General features: G+C 41.8%; 1 protein-coding gene and 1 long non-coding RNA gene across 5 annotated transcripts in view; one reads left to right on the forward strand and one right to left on the reverse strand.

Annotated features, from left to right (window-relative positions):
- lef1 (lymphoid enhancer-binding factor 1) overlaps positions 1-26,247 on the reverse strand; it is a 65,614-nt gene extending 39,367 nt beyond the window's left edge. For 2 of the 4 annotated variants that reach the window (XM_032562294.1, XM_032562293.1), the window contains exons 1-3: positions 25,455-26,247; positions 24,169-24,235; positions 22,960-23,087 (exon numbers count right to left, since the gene is read on the reverse strand). In XM_032562294.1, coding sequence (XP_032418185.1) covers positions 22,960-23,087; positions 24,169-24,235; positions 25,455-25,655 — 396 coding nt within the window. In that variant the 5' untranslated portion in view covers positions 25,656-26,247. The remainder of the gene's footprint in view (positions 1-22,959; positions 23,088-24,168; positions 24,236-25,454) is intronic. The other 2 variants (XM_032562296.1, XM_032562295.1) reach the window with 2 other exon arrangements.
- LOC116719694 (uncharacterized) lies at positions 1,032-15,786 on the forward strand. The gene is made up of 2 exons (XR_004339248.1): positions 1,032-1,495; positions 14,334-15,786. It is a non-coding gene; the product is annotated as an uncharacterized LOC116719694 (long non-coding RNA).
- Positions 26,248-26,633: the final 386 nt, after the last annotated feature.

The raw sequence follows: 26,633 nt of genomic DNA on the forward strand, positions 1-26,633 counted from the left end.
TAAACTCAGAAATGTCCACGTTTTGTCTGGAAAACATCTGAGATCAATTTCAAAATTTCAGAGTGTTGTGGCAGAAATTTACTCCGCCTTTCTTCCTTTACAACGGCCCTAATAAGACACATAGGTTTGTAAAAGTTCAGCATGTTCAAAAGCATCCCAAATGGGCGGAAACCCACCCAACCTGGCAACACGGTTTCCACTTGAGGAGAATCTTTTCAGGATGACATCAGAGCGCCCACTCCCTTCTCCAGACCATTTATTTCCACAGACAATAGACTCAAAGCATCCGTAAATGCTAAATGTTTGCGTATGAAGCAAAGGGTGTGCCGGCTGCTGAATTCCTACAGTCATCCCAGGACCAGGTGTGTTTGTGTCCAACAAAAGAGAGCAAACATCGTCCTGCAGTAGCGTCTCTTTTGGAGACCAACCTGCAGAAGCCTAAATAAATAACCAATTACCATCCGCAGAGCCGCTTGAACTCCGCTGGCTTCGAGTGAGGCTCTAAAAACTGAATATTTCTCCTGCAGGATTGCCCCTTGGCCAGGGGGCTTAATGTAACCAAACCCAATTAATGAGGAAGAAAGCCAGGCTGCCAGCAAGCGAGGCAGCACCAGGAGCCCAGGGTAATGAAGCCAACCATGGGGACAGCAGCAGCAGGAAAAGCCTGCCCTGGAGACGAATATCCATCTGTTATGAGTCCCAATCTTTCCCTCTGCCCCCCTTTCACTCCAATCAAAATCCCCTTCATGCTAATCAGAGCTCAACAGTAGAAAGGAAGCGTTTAAGGCGACAGTCGGTTGATAGAAATGACCAGAGCTTTGTTTGAGTTCAGTTTGGAGAAGCAAAAACTAACATCTTCAATGACAAGTTTCAATTTAAATCTCATAAAAAAGGGGGAAAAACCCCCGAATGTGTTCATGTTGCATGAATCAGAAACCAGGTAGCTAAAAACCCGAATGTGTTCATGTTGCATGAATCAGAAACCAGGTAGCTAAAAACCCGAATGTGTTCATGTTGCATGAATCAGAAACCAGGTAGCTAATGAATTTAACAGTTCCACACTGCAAATGAACAAAACACCAAAAGCTATTAACAGCAAAGCATCTCCTCTCCCCAAAAATCAGTAAGCGCGACTGAAAAGGACCGAGATGGATTAGCCGTCACGCAGAACCTGCGCTCGGAGCGAGCCGCCGTGCTTTTTCAGCTCCGTGTTTCTGACATTCTGCATGTGCGCAGGAGATAATGCGTGTGAAATGTGCATGCCTCAGATGAAAAGACTTTATCCGCCTTTCAAAGTGTTCAACTCTTAATATCTGTGCGTCGCCGCTGCTATTAACAAACCGAGGGGAAACGCAACACAAATTATCCAGCTGCAAATTTCCCAACATGTTATGCAAGACGGGGGCGAAGGAGTTGAGAAACCAGAGGGAAGGAGGGAGGAGGGGACGCTTTCCGAGAGCAACGACTGCAGAAAGTGGCTGGATTTGAAACTGTGGTAAGTAGACATTTGATACAATACTTACAGGTGACCTGCTATGCTTCCTAGAAATTCCTAGAACAGGTTAGGATAAATCTATATACATTTTTGGCACAAAATCATTCATAGGTGATTCTAATATTTCATTAGTTGTGTCTATTTTTGAGCTGTTTCAAGGCCTCTCTCACTTTAAATGCAGATAAGCTGCTTTTGTCCACAACCCCCAAATTTGCAAGCACAAAAAAATGGCTACAAACAGCGCAGCTTTGAAAAGCATTAGTAGAGCCTCCTGCACAACTAATAAGAATGCAGCAAGTGGTTTTTGGACGCTAAGTCAACAACAAAATAATTGTTTTTCCAGCAGCCATTGTAGAGCGCATGCCGGAGCTCGGCTTGGGTTGCTAGGTTACGGGCCGGGGTGCGCTGAAGTTGCTAGGTAACGGGTTGTGCCTGCTTATTTATGACGTCATCTTCAGAAAGTGTTTTGAAATGACACCAAAACACATAAACTTATTGCCAAAAACGGCAGGGTGGGTTTTTAAGCACTCTGTTTTTAGAAACAGTAGAAACCCAAATGACAAAACTCGATTAAAAATTTAAATGAAGCTAATTGCTTTGTTTTTTATTGACAAAATAAAAAACATCTTTAAATTTTAAAACTCAGTTTTGCATAAATAGACATATAAGCTCAACAATAAAGATATTTATTGTTTTTAATATGTACTTCAGGTTACCCAAACAACAGATTAGTGTAAAATCTTATTCTGGCTGCTCATCTTTCTTTATTGAGATGTTTTATACGTAGCTTCGCTGACAGGCTAACTCCTGTTACACAGAGTTCCATCAGATCGTTTTCTGAAGCACAAATTGATCCTCTGTGGGTCAACAGAAGCAGCTTTGTTGTCCATCACTGCTGTTAGTCTTGTGCGTCAAATTTAAGGGTGTACCGGAAACGCACAAATACAAAGGGTCCGGCAGGAACCATTGCATGTTTTTAATCCAATCAAATGTTATTTACGTCACATTGAGATTCACCATGTGGTAAAACAGCATATTCCATTACTTACAGGTTAGAATAATGCCTTAATATATGTGATATTTTTTATACTAACGGCTTGCCACAAAAAAAGCTGCATAACGTGAGATTGTGCCAAAGATAACACATCTCTTCAAAATGTCTATTATTACGTTGTGACATCCGAGTAATTCTGACAGTCTGCATCTTGTGAGATATTTACAGCTTATAGCATTAGCATGTATTAACTATGGACTGGAAACACACAAAAGATCATCAGCGTCTTCACAGTATGTCCTCTCTGTGGAAGTGAACCAACTCTGAATGGAGGTCGGCTGCTCCACCGTCTTGTTTGGGCACTGTGTGTGTGTGCGTGGGAGCGTGTGTGTGTGTGTGTTGGGGGTTGGGAGGCTGCGCTGGCAGAGCCCTGGGCGAACTGCAGGATGTTCACCTTGCGGCGGGGCGCAGGGCTCATTATCCCAGCAGGACCTGGTCACATCAAAGGAGGAAGGAAAGGGCAAACATTCTGCTGAAGTGCCACTGTCAGCAGGCCTGGAAGCACGCGCACACACACACACACCCCACGCTCAAAAACAGACTGCTCACACACACACTTGAGCATCCAGTAAACATCCTTATCCCAGTAAAGAACAGGACTGCTCTCAGTAGCAAAGACAAACTAAGGAAACGGATCTGATTTCATTCCTACTTTCTGTAGAGAATCTGAGAGCATGAAGACAATCAGCACAGATTAATGAACTCTCCATGAGATAAACAAATCCCTACACTGCAAAAACAAAAAGTCTTTATCTTGTTTCTAGTGGATATATCTTAGTACATTTGAAATACGACAAAACTAACTTACAAGTAACTTTTCAAAACGATATAGCAGCTTGTTTTAAGTCAATAATTCCCTAATACTGATGAAAAAGTTCTTGTTCCACTGGCAGATTATTTCATGCATAACATGGGAAAAATGTCTTGTTATAAGTGAAAAACTATGTTGGTGAAACTGGGTCTTTTTTAATCAATATTAATTGTTGTTTAAGAAGAAGGTTGTATATCTTGGGAAAAAGAAACTCTATCCTCCAAGAGTTTCCAAAAACATGCTTTAATGTTCATGCAGTAATATCAAGATTAATAATGCATCAAAATACAAAGAAGGACGAGGAAGTAAAACAGATGACTCACGTCTGCTTTATTCCTCATTTTTATGTTGATTTTAAGATTCTTTTCCTCACTTTTAAAACTTTAAATGATTTGGCTCCAAATTATTTAGCTGTTTTCACTTTTACAGTCCAGCCACTGTTGAATTTGTCTTAATTGAACTCCAGCCCGTTTAGCTAAAAAGTCTGGGTCATTTTTAGGATGTGTGAATGCTAAGCTAACTCTGATGTGGTTTGAATGTATATGTGAACACCAAGCGGACCAGAGACCGTTCCAAAAGCAGGAAATGGACTACAACGCACAGCATTCTGGGTAAACTCAACCAAATCAAACGCGCTAGTGAGAGAAATTTGCCAAAGACAAAAGATAAATCCATTGAAACAATAAGGGATAGATGCAAAACATATTAAGAAATCTAATATATTTGAGTTGATGTATTTTGATGTATTTCCTTCCAAATCAACTAAAAATTTAGAATGAAAATAAAGTTATCTTTGGTTATCTTTGATATTTAAAATATCTTCCAGTTCCAGTGTTGCGTGTTCTTTATAAAATTAAAGTTTATTTGTCTTTGAGGGGTGAACTTGCATTATAATGCTATTATCAATATATTACTTATTAAAAATAGTCTCACAATGAACGTCTTATTGTTTATTGAAATGATTTCTGGGACAGAACTAGCAATCGTGACAGGTCTAGATCCAGTTTTGGTTCCCAGTTGAACCGATTGTACCGGACTTTCAGGGGTAAAAGTATTTTTAAAACGTCTCCAAGTCATGAACAGGTTTGCTCTCCGAAACTTAACCCCAATTCCTGATGATAAAATCAGATCTTTGCATTGATCCAGCCGAGCTGCTGCTCTGCTTTCCTTCGTTCAGCACTTGAGCCAAAGCAAAGCAGAACAAAAAGTGAATCCATTGATCAGCTGTGAGCTTCAGACCCTCAGCGCTGACCAGAAGCAGAAAAGGTTTAGAAAACACTTTTCCATGAATCAATGTGCATCCTCCCCCTGACTTTCACCAACTATTTATAGCGGTCCCGCTGCTGCATTAACCCACTGCATGATTTATCATCGGGAGCCAGCTCTGGTCTGCTGAGTAGCTGCATTCATGCCAGGCGGCACCGTGGTGCCAACAACAACACGCCGCGGCCCTCAGAGATGCACACAAATAAAACCGCAGCACAAGCTAACTCTGTGCGCCTGGAAACCTCCTGCACAATAACACAGAAAGACGGCGAGAGAAAACCAGGAAAGTGCTGATGAGTTGCAGGAGCGTCGCAGATCTGTCGAACAAGAGCGGATTTGCCTGCTACACCTAGATAGTGTCCCCCCCTCTGCTTTCGCCCAGGTATTCTGGGCATGAATGGCTGTCAGTTTGGATTTGGGAGCTCAGTGTTGAGGGGGAAAATAGAGTCTGGTGGGGGTCTTTGTGCGTCTTCATTGGCAGAGACGAGCGCGGGAGACAGTGCCCTTCTCATTGAGCCCCGGCTCGCTCAAAACGCTGCGATTTCACATCCAGAGGGGGAAAAAGGAAAAAAAAGAAAAAGGGGGACGGATGAAGCTTCTGGCTGCTGGGGACGCTGGCGTGTCTGCGGGGAAGGTTTCCGATGGCACCGGGAAAACCGAGGATGGGGAGGTGATCTGAACGAGAGCAGCTTCTGCCTGAGCTGAGGAGAATAGTGACCCAGTTTTCCTTCTGCGTTTCACTCAGACGGATTCACACCCACCCACATGCACAGCCAGAATAGCAGGAACAAAAATAACGATGGATTACTTGCAGCTGATGACGTCATGGAGAAAAAGAGAAAGAAAAAATCTGCCGTTTTGGAGAAAAAGTTCAGAAATAAAATGATAAATGTGGAGTTTGTTTTAATGAGATGAGAAAGACGCAGCGCTGCCTCAGGTGAGGGAACACCTGGGTGTTTGCTTCAGTCTGAACTTAACTTATCTAATCTTAACTTTTTATCAATATAATTTTTATTTTGCAAGCATTTCATGATTTTCCTTGAGCCTGATGTTACCTTAACAACACGTTTCAGTTCTCCTTTCAAGTACATTTGGGTTAATGCAGAAAATTAAAGGTTTTACAGTGGTCTAGTCAAAGTCCAGAATGAAACCTGATAGTGTCACTGTAAGTAGGCTTATCTGGCTTAAAAACTCTCTAATGCCTTCAGATTAAATCAATTCTGTTCTTCTCCAGAGACAAACGACTAATTGCCAGTTATTAGTTATAATTGGAACAAGAATGGTTATCAAAAGCTTGGGGTGTACTAACTTTTTCCATAAAAGTCCAAGTTGAAACCTGTTTTTTGTTTTACTCATTTACTCAACAAAGAAGCACAAAAAATGGAAGAAAATTTGTACTTATTTTGTTTTCCGTTGGATTTTAAAAGCTTCCTCCCTCCAGGAATCTCGGTTTTTCTCGGCAGGTTTTTCTCAAATCGTCGTCGACGTGTTTGGTGCGTCTCTACTTCCTGTCCCAGCCCGACACAGCAGTGCTGGTTTAATGATTCTGGTTCAGGTCGTAATGAGCCGTATTCTCCGTCCCAATGTTCGGGACGGATCAACACTGCACTCACTCACATAAAGGACCAAACAACAGTAGCAGCAGCCCACTGTCTGGATGCGATTCCACGTTTCAGGGGATTAACTGGTAAAGACTACCAACAACTGCCTTTCATTGGGGAATTAGCCGTTAATCAAACCCCACGTCTGAGGATTTCTCTCCATCCAGAACTGCACGCCCCTGCTAGGAGGTCTGAATGGGGAAACGCAGAGCCATTCAGATCCGATCCGCGCCAAACAAACGGCTTTTCTCCAACCTCACAGAGGCAGGAACCCTTAAAGGGCCTCTCCAAGGAACCGAGCGGCCGCAAGAAAGGCCCCGCCCCCTTCAATTAGCTTTGTGGCGGAGGGGTTTAGCGGGCTTTAACTCAAACAAAACAATGACCATGTTCAACATGGCCGATACGGCCTAACAAATGGAAATTTCTGCAACACAAAAGGGGCGCGCGAGACTCGGGGCGTATGGTTACCGCGGCGATAGGCGTCCACCTGATTCAGCAGGCCTGAATGGGCTTTCATCACAATCAGCTCTCCACCGGATTACAGCAAAACGAGCCGCTTGACAGAGATATTCATGGGTCTGCTGAGATGCTGAGATGCTTCAGCTGGAGCAGCAACAGAAAGTAAAGACCTGTTAGAGCAGAAAACACTGAAAAGATAATAAATCAGGCCTCATTCATACGGGACAACAACAATGACGAAACATGCACGAAGATGTTTCAAAGGTTTTAGGGCTTAGTTGCTTCATTTCTGTCCCAAAGGATGCCAACAGGTTATTTATGCACGTTAAATCCCGAGAAATATTTACATTTAAATTATTTAATTACATTTTTTCAACTGAGTATCAGGACCATTATGAGGATAAAGTTATAATATTAAGAGAAAAATGTTGTACGATAAATAAGTCAGACTATTAAGAGAATATAATCAAAATAATATAAGAAAAAGTCACAATAAGAAAATAAAGTCACACATCCAAAGGTCAACATGAGAAAAAAGTCGTGATAATATGAGAAAAAAACGTACAAAAACAAAGTAATAATACAAGCAAAAAAGGTAATTATTACGAAAATAAAGTCAAACAACAAAGTCATAATATGAGAATAAAGTCATAAAAATGCTATAAGACGTGCGACAAAAAGTAATATGTGGATAAAATCGTAATAATTCAAGAATAAACTCGTATTACAATAATAAAGTAATAATACAAAAAAGAGTCACTATGAAAGGAGTTGTACGACAAAAAGCCATGATGAGAAAAAAATCGTTATAATAAAAAAAGTCACGATGATGCAAAACAAACTCAGAATATCAACAAGCAAATTGGTAAAGCTGCGAGAAAAAAATCATACGACAAAGTCAAAATAATACAAGAATATACTTTATATTATATTATATTATATTATATTATATATGTTACGATTTAAAATTGTAACATTAATAGAATGAAGTGGTAATTTTATTAAAAATAATTAAAGACTAAAATGAGGAATGCTGAGCATCTTCTGAAGTTATACTTTATAATAGTTACAGATAATATTTATATGTTTATATTTCAACATCATCATCAAATTAATGTGACGGTTTTAGATGATCACATCAGATCTTTATAACAACCAAAGATTTGTTCTTATTAAAACAATTTTTTTCTAGTAGTTTTAAAATTTTCTTCAGGCAATATTGTGTCTAATTAAAAATAAAAATCTCTTATTCTGTCACCACTACATATTTTATTTATTTATAATGAAGATTTTTTTATTTGTCTGATTCCTGTTGAGTTCATTCCTTCTGAAGATGTTTGAGTGTTTTGATGGATGATCAAACCAAAAGCCATCAAAGTTTCACTGAAGTTGGGGATGAAATGGACCAATGAAGCCCGACTCTCTGCATGTTTGTTTGGGTTACAGCTGGCGAGTAAAAACGGCCTAAATAAAGTTACATCTCCAAAGTACTCCTCTAAACCGGGACGTTGAATTGAGATGACCATAAGAGGGAGCGACCTCCTGCTGGTGGATTATTTCTGAGTCTCATAACCTCGTTTCCAAACAGTTACCCAGCAGTAAATGACTGCAGATTGCATTAACTGATGCCAAAGCACGAAGACTCCCGAGGGCGTAAACGGAGACTCAAACTGTTTTCCTTCCTGCAAAATTCTGGTGCAAAGAGACCAAAACGGCTCGTTTACAAAAAGTTTCCAACTATATCTGCAGAAAAAAAGAAACTCTATCCTCCAAGAGTTTCAAAAACATGCTTTAATGCTGATGCATTAATATTAAGATTAATAATGCATCAAAATACAAAGAGGGACGAGGAAGTAAAGCGGATCAATTCAACCCACTTTACTGGGTTATTCCTCATTTTATGTTGATTTTAAAATACTTTTACTCACTTTTAAAACTTTATATGATTTGGCACCGAATTAATTACCTGTTCTTATTTTTACAGATCAGCCACTTTTGAATTTGTCTTAATTGAACTCCAGTCCATTTGCCTAGAAAGTCCGGGTCGTTTTTTGGACGTGTGAATGCTAATCGAACTTTGGTCCACCTACAAACCTCGGTCTCTGTTCGGTTGAAATTAATTCTGGTTCGGTTTGGATGCGGATGTGAAAACCAAGCAGACCAAAGACCGCTCCAAAAGCAGAAAGCGGACTACAGAGCAGGGCATTCTGGGTAAATACAACCAAAACAAATGCACTAGCCTAATGCTAACAATGGAAATGGCTCTTCAGCCAAAGACAGAAGAGAAATCCTACAACTGCAAAATCTGATGCCACTCCATTCCTGTTTACATTTCCTAAAGAAGGAAGCCGTTGTGTTGTTTCCTTCAGTGGTTCTTGGTGCAGCGCCCCCGCAGGTGAGGAGAGGAACCGGTTCCCCTCCTCAAATGAACGCCTTGGTTCAGTGGAGAGTGAAAGCAGCTGTAAAAGCAAAAAAAGTTGCAACTGTTGGTCCCGACATTGAAAAGAATCCAGATCAGTTATTGGTGACGTGTCTGATCCATAATGGCGGATCTATTAAGTCAAATTCTATGCTTTGTGCTCTGAGTGATGTCATGCTTTATTATTTATATTAAATTAGATTTATATTTTATAAAATTATAATCCAGTACATTTTCTTTAAAAAAAGTTTTCCTGTATCAGAACGGTATCGACTGATACGAAACCTCAGAAATCGGTTTTGGAAATGTAAAATCTGTGCTTCTCTAATTGTTGTATATGTCCCAAGTTTTGACCTTTAAAAGAATATTTATTGTAACCTCGTGAAAAAACCTAACAAACGATGATTATAAAGTTATTTATTTGCAGAGTTCCTGGTAGAAAGGATTGGGGGAACGATTATTGTTCCTGTAAATGGCGGCGAGAGACGGGCGCTTGCGTCTCGTCCACCTTTTATGTCGGAGGACGGCGGTTCGGTGGCGGTGGACTGATTAGAGGTTCTGATGGCCGTTTGATGGCAGGCGGCTCAAAGTGTGGGACCGCTCTGATGTCTCTCCGCTGGAGGACATGAAAAGCATCACCTGGCCTCACGACCGTCGGCGGCTTTAAGGGGCTCCCCATCGGGTTCCATTCAGGCCACATAATCCATTCAGCGTGACCTTTGACACTCCCAGAGTCAGCCCCACTTCCACTCCCGACCCGGTTTGCTGAAGCCGCAGCAGACACGGAGATCCAAGATGCATCTAATTTATTTAACATGTCTGTCCCGAGAGGGTAAATGTGAGCTCTCCATCAACGAGTTTGCTGTCCGCTGATCAAAAGCAGTGTGAAGTATGAGGAGATAAACAAAAATTATTCTTGCTGGATTTCTTTGTGGGTTTCATCATCCTGCATCAAGTGACTGCGAGGGGGGAAGAAAACAAAGCCTTGTTTTCATCCCCGTGACATCAGAGTGTGCAGACGGAGAGCGAGGGAAGAATCAAGAGTTTGGAAAACTGTCTCTCAATTTGCTGCTCCAAAAAAACAAAACAAAAAAAGAAAAGAGGGAGGGTTCTGCTTTCCAGCTGCCTGGCAGACAAACCTCATATGAATTGTTGCTAAAACCCAAATCTCCAGGCAGGATTAGTCAAACTGCTACCATCTTCTAGGTTTGTCTGAACTTGGAGTGAGTATAATTGGTATGAATCTCAGCTGCACAGACTCGACCAACGCCGCCGTGTCTCCTCTGTGACTCGGGGGGCCGTCAAGTTTTTCCCAGCCGTAGTAAATCGGGCGCCTGGGGCCGGAGCCGAGCTCGCGTTTCAGAGCCGGGGCCCGGGAGGCCGTTGAGGGACGGAGATACGGCGGCGGTGGCAGCGGGGGAAGATACTGCGGAGAGGGGCGTGGTCAATGAGGCAGCTGGGTGAGTAGGTGGGTCTGCAGACCAGGTGGATGTTTCTAAAGGAAGGGAGGCAACCGTTTCTTTTTTTAAAGATTGGAATAGCTAAGGCTGTCCAGTAAACTCAGGAACAAAGTTTCAACATTTGTTGCATTTTCAGCTGCTGCGATTAATTTTCTCACTGAACTGAGTCAAACGAAAAACCTGTTCCCCTCCTCGCCTGTGGGGGCGCTGCACCAAGAATCTCTGAAGGAAACAACACAGAAGAAGACAAGGGAGCGGAAGATTCCACTTAAAGTGGAATCCAGTGAGCGACAGACTACCATTGGTTTCAACTGTCAATCTGTCAATATAATGTGCTACATCTTAAATGTATGCCTGGCATATAAAACAAAAATGGATACAGTGCTTTACTACCAATTGTTAACACTATGTCATCTAGATAACAAGGTCAGGAAAACAATCGCGAAGGAGAGGGAATTATAAAAGCTACGCTAGCTTGATTTTGACAATCATAACATGTACATGTGCTGCAGAATCCGGTTTGTTTCGGTTCAGTTAAAAAAAGGCGACCCACACACCAACTCTCTGACAGATCATCTGCAGAGCAGGAGTTTAGATTAGCTAATCAACCTTCGCAGTGCTCAGACTATCACATATTAATAATCACAAAATAAACATCAAGCCTGAAAGCATCGCCCAGGGCGCCAAACAGGCTAGAGGCGACTCTGCGTGGCCCTATCACTGCTAGTGCCCGTGCCTGGCCCCCCTTAGAAAACCCTAGACCCGCCCCTGCTGCGAGGTGCCATTACACACACGCTCCAACACAAAGGCGCCCGGCTCGTTAGCACTCTAACTAGCGGGCTCCATGGCAATCAGCGCTCTCCTCTCTCAAACATGGCGACATCTGCAAGTGTAATCACTGCATTGTGCTCTGATTTTCTGCTCTGCTGGGCAGCGGCGCGGCGGCCCGCTCTCCACCCGCTCTCCACCGCGGCCTCGGCCGGCCCGCTGCGGATCACACTCTCCCCGGTCGCTCAGGTAACAGGAGTCACTAATCCGGCCGGGGTTGAATTACAGATAATTGCCTCGGCACCGTGATTGATTTCAGCCCTGGAAAGAAGACGATGACGCCGCCTCCCCCTCCTCTTCCTGCCTCTCTGCAGCGCGGCGAGCGGCAGCCAAGACTCTCCATCTAGTAGGAGGCAGGAGGCTTTGAAGAGATCAAAGCCAAGGCCGGGAGCAGTTGCGCGCCCAGGGAATACGGGAGAGAGGCTTTCTGCTCCTCAGCCCTATTTTCTAGCGTCATGTTGGATTGCAGCTGTATTGCATTTCGCCAGTTTTCTTAATGCTCTTGGTTTTGACTTTGACATCAGTGAACCCCCTTTTCTCTCCTCCTCTCCCCCTAACCATCGGTTTCTTCAAAAACAAGAAGAGAGAAGGAGGTAAATGGATCCAAAAACAGATTCTCCTCTCTCTCTTTTTTATATTTTCACAACTCCATAATTGGACAGTTCAAAGGAGAGGAGGGGAGAAATGTAGCATTTGTTTTCAATTCCACCGCCGATATGAAAGGAGCGACAAACTTTTATGGCCTTCCCAAAAATTAAAGGCAGGCGCTTTTTTCCTTAGCAGTCAAAGAACGGCGTGTTTTTTTACGGCCGAGACCACACAAAACGAACTGATAGCTAAAGCCTCTCCCCTTTGTCCTCCCGATGGAGTGAACACACACACCAACACACACACATGCCGACAGAAAAAAAAACGCGGTTTGATGTTCGGCACAAGAACACAGAAGGAGGCATGAAGAAAAAGCCGTAGCCATGTATTCATTTAATGGCTCCGCTAATAAAGCCTGGTGGCAAGAAGGCACCCTTTGTACTGCAACTATGCCGGCCCTGTACCACCTCCTACACTGGGGACCATTAATATTTCAGCGCTGTCAGAGACGCATTGCATGTGAGCGTCTTTAGCGCTCACACCCACAGCAGAGGGAAATAATGAGCTTCTGAAAAAATATGAAGCAGCAAAAAAAGAAAGAAAAGGAAGGCCGGAGCGAGCGCGGATTCATCCAACAGAGCGGCTATTGATCATGGCTCGGTCTCTGAGCGGGACAAAGTGAGGGCTGTTTGAGCTCCTCTGAAGTCTGGACACAGCTGGCAGCATTTGGAGCCATGTTCCTACCCCTGTGAGCCCATTGTTCCCGCTCCGCTGCAGATCGCTACTTGGAACTGTCTCTTTATAGAGCTGCGAGCTGTCAGGATGAGGTCAGAAAACGCTATTCATGATTTTACTCACTTTACAGCTGCAGCAGAGAGCGGCCGCCTTCAGCCCCTGCTGGAGCACCAGGAGGTCGTGTAACTTTATTATCAGATGAAATAACAACAAATCTAAGGCTGTTTTCACACCTAACAGTCCGGCGCACTCGGTTTGATTAGGGACCAAATGTATAACATTTGTTACATTTTCAGCTGCTGTGGTTCTCCTTCACACTCCAACCTGTTCCCCTCCTCACCTGTGGGGGCGCTGCATCAGAATTCAGTTCAGCCGAACCCAGACTGAGGTTTGTAGGCGAACCAGAATTAGATTTTTTTGATCCGCATCAGAGTTTGGTTTCACAAGTTGCTCAAATGCTTTGGCTGGTTTGACTCAGTGCAGTGTGCAAGCGAATTGCAGCAGCTGAAAATGTAACTTTGCAACTTTGGTCCTCAATCAAACCGAGTCAATCGATCTATCAAATGGAAAAACATCCTTAATATATTGGAAGAGTGACACTTCCCTTCCCTACTGCAAGCCGTCAGTCAGCTAGAGAGACTCACTGAAACTCACTGAAGTTTCAACAGCATTGAAAAATTGGCCTATGAGACATTCTTGTTGAAATTCCCAACTGGGATTACAACAAAACCTTTGAAGTCTGAATTCTGCTGGGAAGCAGGAGCTTCAGTTTTCAACATGGCCTCCACCATTAATAAATGTAAAGTTGTAGACTTTAGGCATCTAATAGTACATTGAACTCATTAAATGCATGTTATAGAGCTGTACAGCCTCCGTCTCTCTGTGTTGAAGTGATATAAAGCAGTTCCTCAAATTTGTCACAACACTGCAAAATCAGAAGATCCCCACATTTTTCAAAACAATGCATAACTGTGATGTTATTGCAAATCTTCTGTAAAAATGTTTAAAAACCTCCATTAACACAAGGTGGGAGTGAACATGGATGAAATTATTATTTTACTATTAGCTTTATGAAAATTACTATGCCGTTATAGCGCTTTAGCATTCTGCTAAATACCATATTGGCGCTGTTCTTTAGCATTAGTGGAAATAATGTTTATGGTTAGCCTGTTAGCAGAACTAATGTTTATAGTTAGCGCTTTTAGGGTTAGCTCAAGTAAATGTTTAGTTAGCAGTTGCTGTACAGCTGATATAAATGACTGGAAGCTCAAAAATGTTAAAGATAGCCCTGCTAATTAACCAAAACCAGCCAATGGCATGAAAGATGACTCCATGTCGGCTGCACAGGACAGCGATGTTTAATGCGATGTGCAAAAGGTCTCGTATTTAAGGATAGATGGATAGAAGTGCTACTATTAAGTATAAGTATTACCAGTTTATTAGTGAATATTTTTTTCAATTAAAAAACATGAATTCAAGGTTCTCATACCATCAGCCTCCTACAATCCCATACGCACAAAATAAGATTACAGAAGTTACAAGAGAAATTTGACTAAAAACCCAAACAAACACAAAAAAACAGTCTTCCAGTCTCCAACTCTTATCCTCGTTTTACAGGAAGTCCCCACCCCCTCTAATCAACCAGAACTGGGCATGAGGGACAACCTTGGCGAGGCCGTCCGCTGACCCCTGGAGACCCGCAGCAGGCTGCTGGTGAGGAGTGAAGCCCAGTGAGCAGCTGCTCAGGCCAGAACCACCAGAACCCGGGCGGCGCTCCGGCCAGCTCAACGCCCAAAGGAAGAGCCGTCGTTTACCAGCCGTCTGCTTTCTGAGTGCCAACACGCGTCCAAAATAAGCATCAGTCCGGTTGCGTCACATGCGAGCCTGCATGCGGCGCTCACGGGTTGTTGCCTTTCTCAAACATGTAGAAAGTCACAGTTTCAGGGCTTTCAGCGCCGGAGCTAAAGTATTGCTAACAGATGTCTTCCTTCTGCTGTCTTTAGCTTTTAATACTGAAGCAACTTAAACGTGATGAGTTTAACTGCTCAGATTTCTGTAAGTATTAAATGTTGAACTTTTGAAGCAATAAAACCAGAAGACGTTTTTAAAAACGCGTGAAGGAAGCCTTCATCCGTGATCGTCGTCTCCTCTTACAGTCTGCTGAGCTCCATTTACCAGGATGAAAAGGCAGATAAGCAGATTACAACCACATGGCGTCGCTTGCACCGCGCATACAGAGCAAACGTGCCGACCGATCGCCAGACGTCGCAGGAAACTTCAGCGTTAATGGGGCTGTTTATAAAACGCCACAGCAGCAGCGGGCCATCGCTGTGCAAACACATAATTCACCGTGTGAGATCTGCACCGCAGATGACACTGATGTCTGAGCAGATTTAGAAGAAAACTGAGCAATTACGCTGGCATCTTTTAGACTGTCAAACTAAAGGCCCGGGGGCCAAATCTGGCACGCCACAGCTTTTTATGTGGCCCTCTGGACTCCAGTGGGTCATATAAATAGAACCTTCAAGATAACAGTTGTGTGTTTTCATGTTATTTTATCAATCAAATCAAAGGAGTTTTTATCTGTATACTGCAAAATTACATCAATCAGTCCTTGTAGTTTTTCACACAAATGCATAATTGTCAGTTCATTGCTAATTTTCTGCAAAAAGGATCAAAAACATTAAGTGTTGCATGTAAATTTGTGTGTAATTTAATCTCACTGTAAATGCAGCTTTTATTTTCCGAAGGCCTCACAGGGTTTATAGTCAGTCCCTCCAGTTTTTAGTCAGTTGGCAAAATTCACACAAAATCAACAGATTTTATGCAAAACTGTGAGTTAAATGATTAAAAACATTGGGTTTTTGGGTGTTTTCACGCCTCATACTCCAGTTGACTTTGTTCAATTCAGACCAAAATGGCAACAAATCAAAATAATTGAAAACACTGTTCCACTCCCCGCCTGTGGGGTCGCTGCACCAAAAACCACTGACACAGAAGCCTCTGAAGAAGACACTAACACTTCCTTCTTCCTGAAATGTAAACGAAAATAAAGCGTGGTCAGATTTTAGCAGCTATTGGATTTCTTTTTTGTCTTTGGCAGAAGATCACGAGTGATTTCTCCCGCTAGCACTAGCTTAGCATGTTTGTTTTGGCTTCATTTACCTAGAATGCCCTGACCTATAGCACACTTCCTGTTTTCAAACCGCACCAGAGTTCACTTTTTTAGTCTGAGTCAGACTTTAATTGTGCATTCACACTTTCCCAAGCAAACCGGACTTTCCAGGCAGGAGTTTAATTAAAGCAAACTTGTTAGCACTCTAAGTGATGCCAACTCCCACCTGCAGGTGGCAGCATTTCTTACTTCTACTACCCTGCTGCCTCAGCCACCATATTTGATAAGCGTCTGTGATGGATGGGGTGAGTTACAAAAGTCACATCTATGTCAGACAAAAGTGCAAATATTTCTAAATTAGCATCACAAAATCAGTGGTTTTGATTGCAACATAAACTTAAAAAATAATCAAAAACAATCATGAAATCCTGGAGGGACTAATCAGTAAAAAAATGTTCAGTGTTATTTGATTTATGGGGTACTTAATGAATGCAGACACAGCTAATATTTTAACAATTTAATAGGTTTTATCAACACATTCTGGCCCTTCATGGTCTTAATGTGGCCCAACATGAAAATGAGTTTGGACCGTTTCTAATTCCCGTATTATTTTACAGAGTTTTGAGGATGAGACGCTCGCAGGAAGTGCAGCCGATTAAAGGCAAGCCCAGCCGTGGGAAAGCGGCGTCGGGTGGGCAGTGATGGACAGGGAGGCTGCTGGGAGATGCAGTGTTCTCTCTAACAGATCCTCCATGCAGCACCGAGGGCATGAGCTCAGGACACACATGGCACTGAGGGACACCGGTGCGGCCCCACCAAATCCCGTTAGGTAAGCCCGGGTTAGCGATTCCACGCTGCGAGACACTGGCTAGCAGATCCGTCACGTTCCCTCTACATCAAAGGAAGCCCAGCGCTGCAGCCCCTCCTCATCCTCCTCATCCTCACCATGAGGATCTGCAACCAGGGATCCAAAAAAATAAAAACTGAAATGGAGACGTAGTTCTGAGTCCTCATCATGAGAAAATAAAATCATCTTCAGACATCCTGAGCTGCATCTCTACCAACATTTCAGAACTAAGCAGCTGTTTTTACTGTTTCTGTCTCGTCAAATGTGAGTTTTCAGAAACAAATCTGGATTTCCAGATCTCAGTTCTTTGGGAAATATATTCAAACTTACACTGGAGCATGAAAAGTGAACTGCAAAAATACAAAATGTTATCAAGTATTTCTGGCCTAGTTTCTAGTGAAAATATCTTAGTACACTTAAAATAAGACAAAACAAACTTACAGATAGCTTGTTTTGAGTCAGTTATTCCTTAATATTGCTGAAACAGTTCTGGTCCCATTGGCAGATTATTTAATTTCTAACAAGATATTTTCCCCACATTTTAAGTGAAATAATCAGCCAATGGAATAGGTACTTTTCATCAGTTTAAGGAATTATTCCCTTAAAAAAAGCTCCTGTATTTGCTGAAATGTTACTTGTAAGTGAACTCGACTTCTTCCACACATTAAACTGGAAAAACAAAACCCTCCAAACGTGACATCAAAAAATTCAGCAGAACACAAAAGTTTCAACCTTATCTGAAACCGCTGAGAAAAACACAACGTTGCTACACGCCACAGAAGAAATTTAACAGGGTTTCTGCAGGTTACACCAACTCAAATTTAAGACTACATTTAAGACCTGTATCTCCACAGAAATGTACATATATCGTCCAACCATCTTAGACGCAAAAAAAGCCAGCTAGCTATAGCAAGGTTATGTTAGCAGCTCGTCACCAGTAGCCTCACGCGTAAATGGACTGAACTTAAATAGCGATTTTCCAAACTATCCAAACTGTCTCAAGTCACAAAACGCATCGAAAATTCCTCTCTGCGACTCAAACTTTCGCCGGACTGAAAAGTCCAGCAAGAAATAAAAAAAACATTGAATATGCAAGACAACATTTAAGACCTGTGATTAACACATTTAAGACCAACTTACTTTTTAAAGACGTTTTAAGGCCTTAATTATTGATACATGAATTAAAGATTTCTTAAGAATGCATGGACATCCTGTTAAAAATGCTTATCTAAGACGGAAGAGTTTTTTTCTGGTGTTTTTTGTGCTGAAACATCAAAGAATCCCCGGAGTCAGGTTGAAAAATTCAACCTCAGCTTCACATCTGCATTTACACAACAGCTACTGAAATATCGCAGCATTACCCCAGAAGACATTATTTAATCTCTTCATCAGTGCAAACGCTCAGTCTGCACTGATGAAGATTCACTCGATACACCATGCAGTGTTCATGAAGTTGAAACAAACCTCGTCCGAATGCTAAGCAGTTTTTTTACAGCTTTGATCTTAATACACATAAACTATTCAGAACTTCACAAAATGCTGCAGAACCAAAAACACAAACTTTCAACTCACCAGCAAGACAAAGACAAGCAGAAGAGCAGCTACACTATCTAGGTTTCATTAAACCTAAACAGTATAAGGCAACAGTGCTACCAACTGCGCCACTGTGCAAAATTAAGATTCAGTAAAATCAAAATAGTGAAGCAGTTAAAAGCTATAGAACATGCTAACTCTAGCGTGCTAAATAAAGCATTAAATTCATTCTTTTGTGAGTTTCCACAAACAGAATTAATGTTTAACAAACCAAAAGATGTCTTAAACAATCTTTAGGGAATCTAAAATAATTTAGATTTGACCAGAGAACTATGAATGCCACAGTTTGTTTCTTTCTACATGTTGTTCTTTCTTTATGCTAATTTAGCTAAATAAAAATCATGCTAGCTGAAGCGTTAGAGCTGCTTTGAGACATAGGTTTAGTTTAAATAGGAAGATCTGTGTGAATTTATTGTTGCGAGATCTACTTTCATCCCTACATCAGTTGCCACTTCCATCTAAGGAATTAAATCGGATACATATCCGATAGCTTTCAAAGCGTTTGCAGTCTGGACGGTCATTTTGCATCATTGATGCATCAGAAGAACCAAGACACAGTAAAACAGTAAAATTATGAAATCAATTTGTGTCAGTGGTTCCTGCCACATATCCAAACAAACGTCTCTACAGACGTTGCAGCCAATGTGCTTTCATTTTATTAGTTAACGTCATCATGTTGTAACCTGACAAACCTGTCGCCTCCACTTTACAGCGGCGGCCATTATTACTGGCGTAAACAGAGCGCTGCTGTGTGACATCAATCTTCTTCTTCTGCATGTGCAACTCACATTTAATTCGTAGTGGAAACAACCATTAAAAAACCAAAACAAAAGAAAATCAAATTCGAAGGTGTGTGAACTTAGCCTGAAATGTGTTTTTTTTTTTACAAGCGCCACCAGGTGTTCAAACTGTGTCATGACAAGTCTCAGCAACATTTATCCAAAATCTTTTATTTTTGGGAATCTCTTTCTGTCTGCGTAACTGTCCACATGTTTTGGCGTAAAGTCTGAGCTTCTGTAGCGGCGTCTGCTCATTAAGCTGGGAGTCCCCAAAATCTGCTGACAATCAGCAAACGCTACCCTCTGTTCGCAGACTGGACTCCGGCATGTGCAGGAATGTCATGGTCAATGGAAATCAATCTAAACTGCTGGGACGGGGGGCGAGGATGGAAGAGAATGAAAGGGAGAATGTGGCTTTGATCTGGGTGAAAACTGATCCCAGGCCTGCAGATACTGAGGCTGCGGTGGCCGGCAGCAGAGCAGGCGAGCTGACATCAGTGAGAAACTCGGGATTCTTCCACTTGTTATTGGATTGGCGAAAGAAACGCGTAGAAAATGACTTCTGTTTTATTGGAGACAGGGGGAGGGAGGCTAACCACAGGAAAAGAAAAGGTTTTAGAAGTTTGGGCAGGAGGTTTGCCTCCGAACTGCCTGGTTTTACACATCTGCACTGAGGGGTAATTTCCTCTAACACACTCAGCTGGTCTCCATACTGAGGTTTATGAGCTTCTCGGTGCCACGGATTAACACAAACCAGCAGAAATCTCAACATCAGAACAGAATTTCCAGAAGCGAACAGGAAAGCGCTCAAATTAATCCAATTTTCTCCAAACTGCCACACTTTCTTTTTACTCCCGCAACTATTTCAAAGGGTGAACGACGCAATTTTAACATCATCCCATGATAGAGTTGCGTGTGAAAGAAGATCCTTTACACTCAGCATGTGGCCTCTACCCCCCGACAATCACATCTGCTTCCCAAAGAACATAGACTCTCACAACAACGCCGAGGCAACTTTCCGGCGCTCCAACCAACTCCCAGGAAATACACAACAAGAAGCGGCCTTGTTGTTCTTCCTAACCAGGTGGGAGCACTTCCTGCGTCGGCGCCCTGCTGGACGCACTGATGGCAACTGGACGGAGAGCAGAAGCTTTCCTGCAAAAATGCAAAACCTGACCAAGTATTTATGTCTGGTTTCTAATATCTCAGTACACTTGAGATGAAATGAAACTGACTTACAAGTGATTTTGCAGTGAGATAACAGAGACAATATTTCCTTAATACTGATGAAAAAGTTTTAGTTCCACTGTCAGATAAATTCACTTACAACATTTTTCACGTGTTGTAACTGAAATAATCTGCCAGTGGAATTAGTACTTTTTAAAATCAATACTAAATAAATTATTGACTTAAACCAAGCTCCTATTTCTTGGTGAAATGTTCCTTTTAAGTTTGTTTAGTCTTGTATTTCCTTGCTTCAGTCCAGCTGATTTCAATTAATGACTGATTAACAGGCGTTTGTTGAATTGGATTCAGTTCTTGAGGACCAGGGTTGGGAAACACTGAACTAGACCAACAGTACCTGGTAAGATTTTGTGTTTTTGCAGTGCAAGACTAACAGGACCAAACTCACTATTCCCTTTTTCCTTTTTACACTGCAAAAACACAAAATCTTACCAAGTAGTTTTGATCTAGTTTCTAGTGCAAATGTCTTAGTTCACTTGAAATAAGACAAAAATAACTTTAAAGTAACTTTTCAGTAAGAAACATGAGCTCATTTTAGGCCTTTAATGTTGATTTTAAAAAGCTCTAGTTCCACTAATTACAAAGATTATTACTGAAAAGTTACTTCTAAGTTAGTTTCCAAGTGTACTAAGATATTTGCACTATAACCTAAACAAAATTACTTTTAAAGATTTTGTGTTTTTGAAGTAAGAAGAAAGGAGCAGCTAGCCTGAATTAGTCAAAGTTTATCTATGTGGCGCTTTTAACAAAGAAAGTTTGAAACTGCACTGAAGTTCTGGACAAGGAATCATAAAAAATACTAAATCAGAGCAGAAGAAAATGATGAAAAGAGAATAAAACTAAAACATCCCAACAGAAAAGTTACAGCATCAGACCTCAACTGAATGCCAACGAATCAAAATAAGTTTTAAGAATGAAAGAAAAGAGCAACAGCAGAGAAAAAGCCAATCTCTTTTTCTCTTAAATCAAGTCTGAGGGACATTTAATGGCAGCTGATAAACATTTAGTTTAATAACCACTGATAAACAGATTTCTGAACGGAGCTGAAACTCTCGGGTTTATCCGGGTCGAGCAGAAAAAGTTCCCGCACATTCAGACGTTTGGTTTCCCAAACTGAAGATAAGCGATCTGGAAGAGCTCCTGGTTCCTGAGATCAGCGAACTCTTTAGATACGAATCACGCTTCTTATTTTGAGTGGAAAAAACTCCAAACCAGATAGGAAAAAAAAAATCAAAGGCGCTTTGTAGATAAGAACAGATTTAAATGTGGTTCATCTGACAGGTTGCAGCCCAGCTTGGTGTTCCTCAGGGCCGGTCTGTGTCTGCGTCCTGCGCTAGCAGGCTAACTGACAACAACATGGAGGTCAAATAAAGGAAAAATACAGAAAATAAATGCATCGTCTAATTAAAGTAAACCAATGGTATAAAATAGACACTGTAGATTTTTTAGATTATTTTTCTTTATCTATAGGAAGACAAAGTCTCATCAATCAGACACGATTAACTCACACTGTTGGTAAATTTTAAAATGTATTCCTCATTTACAGATCAATACACGATTTAACTTCTGTAATCAATCATTTCTGATATTTTTTTAACAAAATAAAAAACTAAATATGAAGCGCCGTCGAGCTTCTTCTCCGTTTTTACCCCAAACTTCCTGATTTCACTCCTTCATTTCCTGATTAAATGATTGTTTCCCGATTTAAAATCAAAGATTAGAATCTCAGAAGCTCTAAAAGTAAAAGTAAGCTCTAAAAGTTTTTATTTACTAATGAGGGAAAAATTATTACAGACAAATTTCTAATGATTTGTCTTTGATAGAAAGTAGAACCACATTTATCCAGAGACTTCTACTGAAAAACCGAAATCAGGTTTTACTTAATTTATTAAATTTGGTTAAAAATAGCAAGTTTTTTGAAAGAAAGTGACATAAATCCTGTTTTATTCAATCAAGCCCAAAAAAGTAAATTACTGGGTGATTTTTTTGTTAATATAACAAACATATAAGATATTTTTTAAGTTTGAATGAATTACATTGCTTTTCTACAAAAAACAAAAACATTGGACTACTTCATTTACTTGATTTTATTTTTATTTTCTTGGTACTTTTGACTCCACAATTTTGTCCCAAAATCGTTTGGACGCCTCTGATTCAGGTGAAAGTTTAGATTCCAGTTTTTAAAATGTGTGAAACTAAAATGTCTGAGCTGCTAAACCTTGACGATATTTAAAACAGCAGCTGCAGAATTACATCAAAAACAAAAAATAATCATTGATGGATGACAAACCAAACGTGGCTCTCATTAATGGCACCGATTGCCGATGTGATCTACCGATTCCGATTTTAGCTGATACCAGTCTGTTTTTGTCTGAAAAATTGCTAAATATAGCAACAAAGTTGCTAAGTTTGCATCTTTTTCTGTTTTTCAGGCCTTTACGGAAAAAGATAAAATTGGTTTGTCATGTTAAAGATCGACTAATTTACGGAAATCTGAGCCGATTTATTGGAGCAGGGCTGGTTTTCAAGCATTTAGATGGAAAACCTGCTACATTTCAGTGAAAACACATCCGTTCAGACGAGTTTCAGTCATGAAACAGTCTGCTTGGTTTTTTCTGCAGGTTCAGGTTCAGTTTCGTGGCCCAGAACCGGGCCGGTACTCACCGTTCTGGCCATGGGTGGCGACAGCGAGCCGTTGTTCATGTAGGAGTCGCTGTTCATGTTGCCCATCATGATGTAGCCCGGGTAGGCTGGGTACGGGTGGCCTTTACTGTACATGTCCTGGTGTTTTCCTGGTCCAAACACACACAGCAGAACCAGAGGCAGCATTACTTTCTGTTTCAGCAAACAAAGCCGCTCTGAAGTTCACCTGGTGATCGTATCGCTTTCTGTGGCTTTAACCCCTCGGCCCCGCGCCGCCGCGGCCTTTTGTTCCTCCTTTCTGCCCCTCGTCAAAGAGAGGAGGGCGCCATTATGTGGAGCAACAATGGAATCCCTCTGAGCCAATTAGCACCAATTAGGAGAACATACAGGCTGTGTCAAAGCAGGAGACGCCCCAACTGCGCCTCTGACCCGAGAGGGGGGGTCAGGGAGGCGTGGGGGGACGGAGGCCGACGGCAACATGGCTGACGTGAAGAAGGAGGCCAGTGTTTGGTTTTGAAGGAGGAGGAACAAAAAGGAGGCACGCTCCGACTATGACCTGCAGGCACGGGGTCAGACTGCCGTGAGTCCCAAAGGAGGGGGGGGGCAATGAGTCCCTGGGGGGGTAATGAGTTCCTGGGGGGGGGGGCAACGTGTTGCCTGTGACATCACAAATCCCTGCAGTTGACGCACCACTCCCCAGGTGAAAACGCTTCACCTCCTTTTCCTGTTTTGTTTTGTTTTTTTCTTAGCTTTTCCTGCAGGCGCCCTCGTCGCCATGGTTACAGAGTCACGGCAACGTGTCCGGACTAGCAGAAGAAAAAAAACACTAAACCTTACCAAGGCTTTGTGCCAAGATATCTACAAAATTAAAAAATATTTTCAAGTGCAAATATCTTCTAACACTTGAAATAAAAGGAAAAGTAACTTAGAAGAAACTTTTCAGGTTGTTTTACTTCCTTAATGTTGATGAATTATGAAATAATCTGCACTTTTTCACCAACATTAAGGAATTATTGACCTAAACAAACTGAAAAGTTACTTTTAAGTTAATTTAAGGTGTACAAAAACATTTCAGTCAGAAACTAGACTAAAGTTACTTGGTAAGATTTTGTGTTTTTGCAGTGCAGGACTAAAACAAGCATTTCTGCTGGAGTCGCCTCTGATTTGGTTAGTAAAACTGAACGTTTGTCTTTTTCCAGGAGAAAGCAGCTGCAGCTGTGCGTCTCTTACCGTCGTCAGGGTGCTCTCTGTGTTTTTCATGGTATGAATCTGGACCTATTTGGGACTGTCTAGCTGCCTGGAAGAGAAAACAGAAAGAAATCAGTTAAATTCTCACACACACACGCCAACACACACACACACACACGTTACCCTGGCTGCGTAGGGGAGATGGAGCAGTCCTCATCAAAGCTTCAGAGGAAACACTTAATTAAGCTTCGTGTCCTTAAGCAGCTTACAAATTAACTTATTTCCGATACTACTGGTCCGCTCTCTCACAGTTCAAACCCTGAAAACGTTCGATAAAATTTAAAAATATTAATGCATCTGATGCTCTTCCAAACCAATCATCTGATTTTTTTAAAACATTCAAATAAGGAATAATAATCTTAATAATGGTTTCTCTGAGGAGAGGGAATGACTTCAGGGTGATTCAGGTTCAACCTCATTAACATTCAGCCTCCGTCTCACGTTTCTGCAGGACGTTTAGTGACCAGCTTCATGCCAAAAACATACAAATGAAAGAAAATCCTCCAAATTCAGCTGCAAAGACTCAGAAAAGCTGCCTGACATTTCATTTTAAAAGTTAACATGTAACATAAGAGACACTTTAAATCAAATGTAACAAATTTATACAAGTATTTCTTCTCCTGATCACATTTTGGATTATTTTGACCGGATCAATGCAGGAAATCATAAAATCCGACTGGAATTATCAGGAATATGATAAATATCATGCAGGATGAAGAAGTGTTTGACTCACAAGGCCCCAAAATATCCCATCCTACATAAACGCAGATTATAATCTGTGTTTGTGTTCAGATTTGCTTCAGTCTGGATTAAGCTCAGAAGTGTTTAAGGTTTCTGCAGGAGTATCAGCAGATTTTTAAATCCAGATTTTAGGAGCATCTTTAAAGTTCCTGCAGGTCCAATTTAAACGGTTCAATCAGGAGAGACTCAGCTGATACAAAATCTGTAGAAGTGGAAACTGGAACCCGGATTAAGTCCAAATGAAGCAGTTTGAGGGGTTTTAAACCCAGATTAGGAGTGAATGGGGTAGTTTGAGGATTTTTTTCCCAATCCAGATTGTGGGTAAATGAAGCAGGTTTAGGGTTTTTTAACCCAGATTATGGGTGAACTGGGCAGTTCGATGGTTTTAAACCCATATTGGAGGTAAATTACGCAGTTTGGGGGTGGGAGGGGTTAAACCCAGATTGGGAGTAAATTAAGCAGTTTGGGGGATTTTAACCCAGACTATGGGTGACCGGGGCAGTTTGGGGGCAGCAGAGCGGACTCACGTCGTGGCTGTTGCTGTTGGGGCTGATCTCGGACTCGTTGACCAGGGAGGACTTGATGTCCGCCAGGTCCCCTTCCTCCTCCGAGTGGCTGAGCTCTGCGAAGATCTGCTCCTTGTGCGGGTCGCCCTCGTCCTTGAACGGGATCATCTCATCCGTGGCGCAGAGCTCCGGGTCTCCGCCGCCGCCCGACAGCTGAGGCATGGTGCGGGGTTTGCGTGCTTGCTCCGCGGCTGCGGGGTTTCAGGTTAACTCCCACCAAGATCCGAGCGCAACCGAGCGGGCAGGAAGGAACCGCAGCGCAGCCGGTGGGTTTTCAGAGAAGCAACAGGAGGAGCGGAGCCGCAGGTTTTTGCGGGTTTTTTCCTCAAAACTATTTTAAAAAAAAGCTGAAATCTCAGAGCCAGATTAGACAGATCAGAATCCGGAGCTGTGATAAAGAAGTCATGAGGAGAAATAATCAGTTTTTGTCTAAATTCATCCTGAAACGAGTCAACAAATACTAATAAAAAAAAAAGTGTTTTTATAAAAGTAAAAATACGTCCCTGCGTGATCCGGTGGAGATAAATGAAAACACGGTGATGGGAGGCAGCTTTAACGGGAATGAGCTGCCCGCAAATAAATCCTCAAAGCTGCTCAGATGGGGACAGATAAAAGCAAAAAATAAAAAATAAAAAGTCCTGAAACAATCAAATAAAAAAAGCAGAAAGACAAGAGAGGAAGAGCCGCCGTGGACCGACTTCCCGCCGCTCCCGCAGAGCTTCAGTGTAATGATAGCAGTGTGTGTGTGTGTTGATAATGTAGCTGCGCTCCCTCTTCCTCCTCCTCCTCCTCCTCCTCCTCCTTTTCTCTCCCCCTTCAGTCACTGGGAGGAAGGAGAGATGAAAGGGAAGCCGAGGCTCTGATTGACAGAGAGAGAGAGAGAGAGATTTAACTCCCAGCAAATGGAGGGACAAGGAGGAGAAGCAGAGCCACTTCCCTTCAAACTGACGGGAAAAGTCCCCAAAACAACCAGATTGTTCCTTTAAAACAGTTTCAGCACGGAGCAAAAATTACATTTATCCGTTTATATTTAGGTCAACCTAAATGCGACTGTTTTTGAAAAATAAGTGCAATTTATTTTTAAGCAACATAAAATAAAAAAATATCATAAAAAACTAAATACTGCAGAATAAAAAAAAT

The sequence above is a fragment of the Xiphophorus hellerii genome, chromosome 5, assembly GCF_003331165.1.
Source record: "Xiphophorus hellerii strain 12219 chromosome 5, Xiphophorus_hellerii-4.1, whole genome shotgun sequence".
In the NCBI taxonomy this organism is placed as follows: domain Eukaryota; kingdom Metazoa; phylum Chordata; class Actinopteri; order Cyprinodontiformes; family Poeciliidae; genus Xiphophorus; species Xiphophorus hellerii.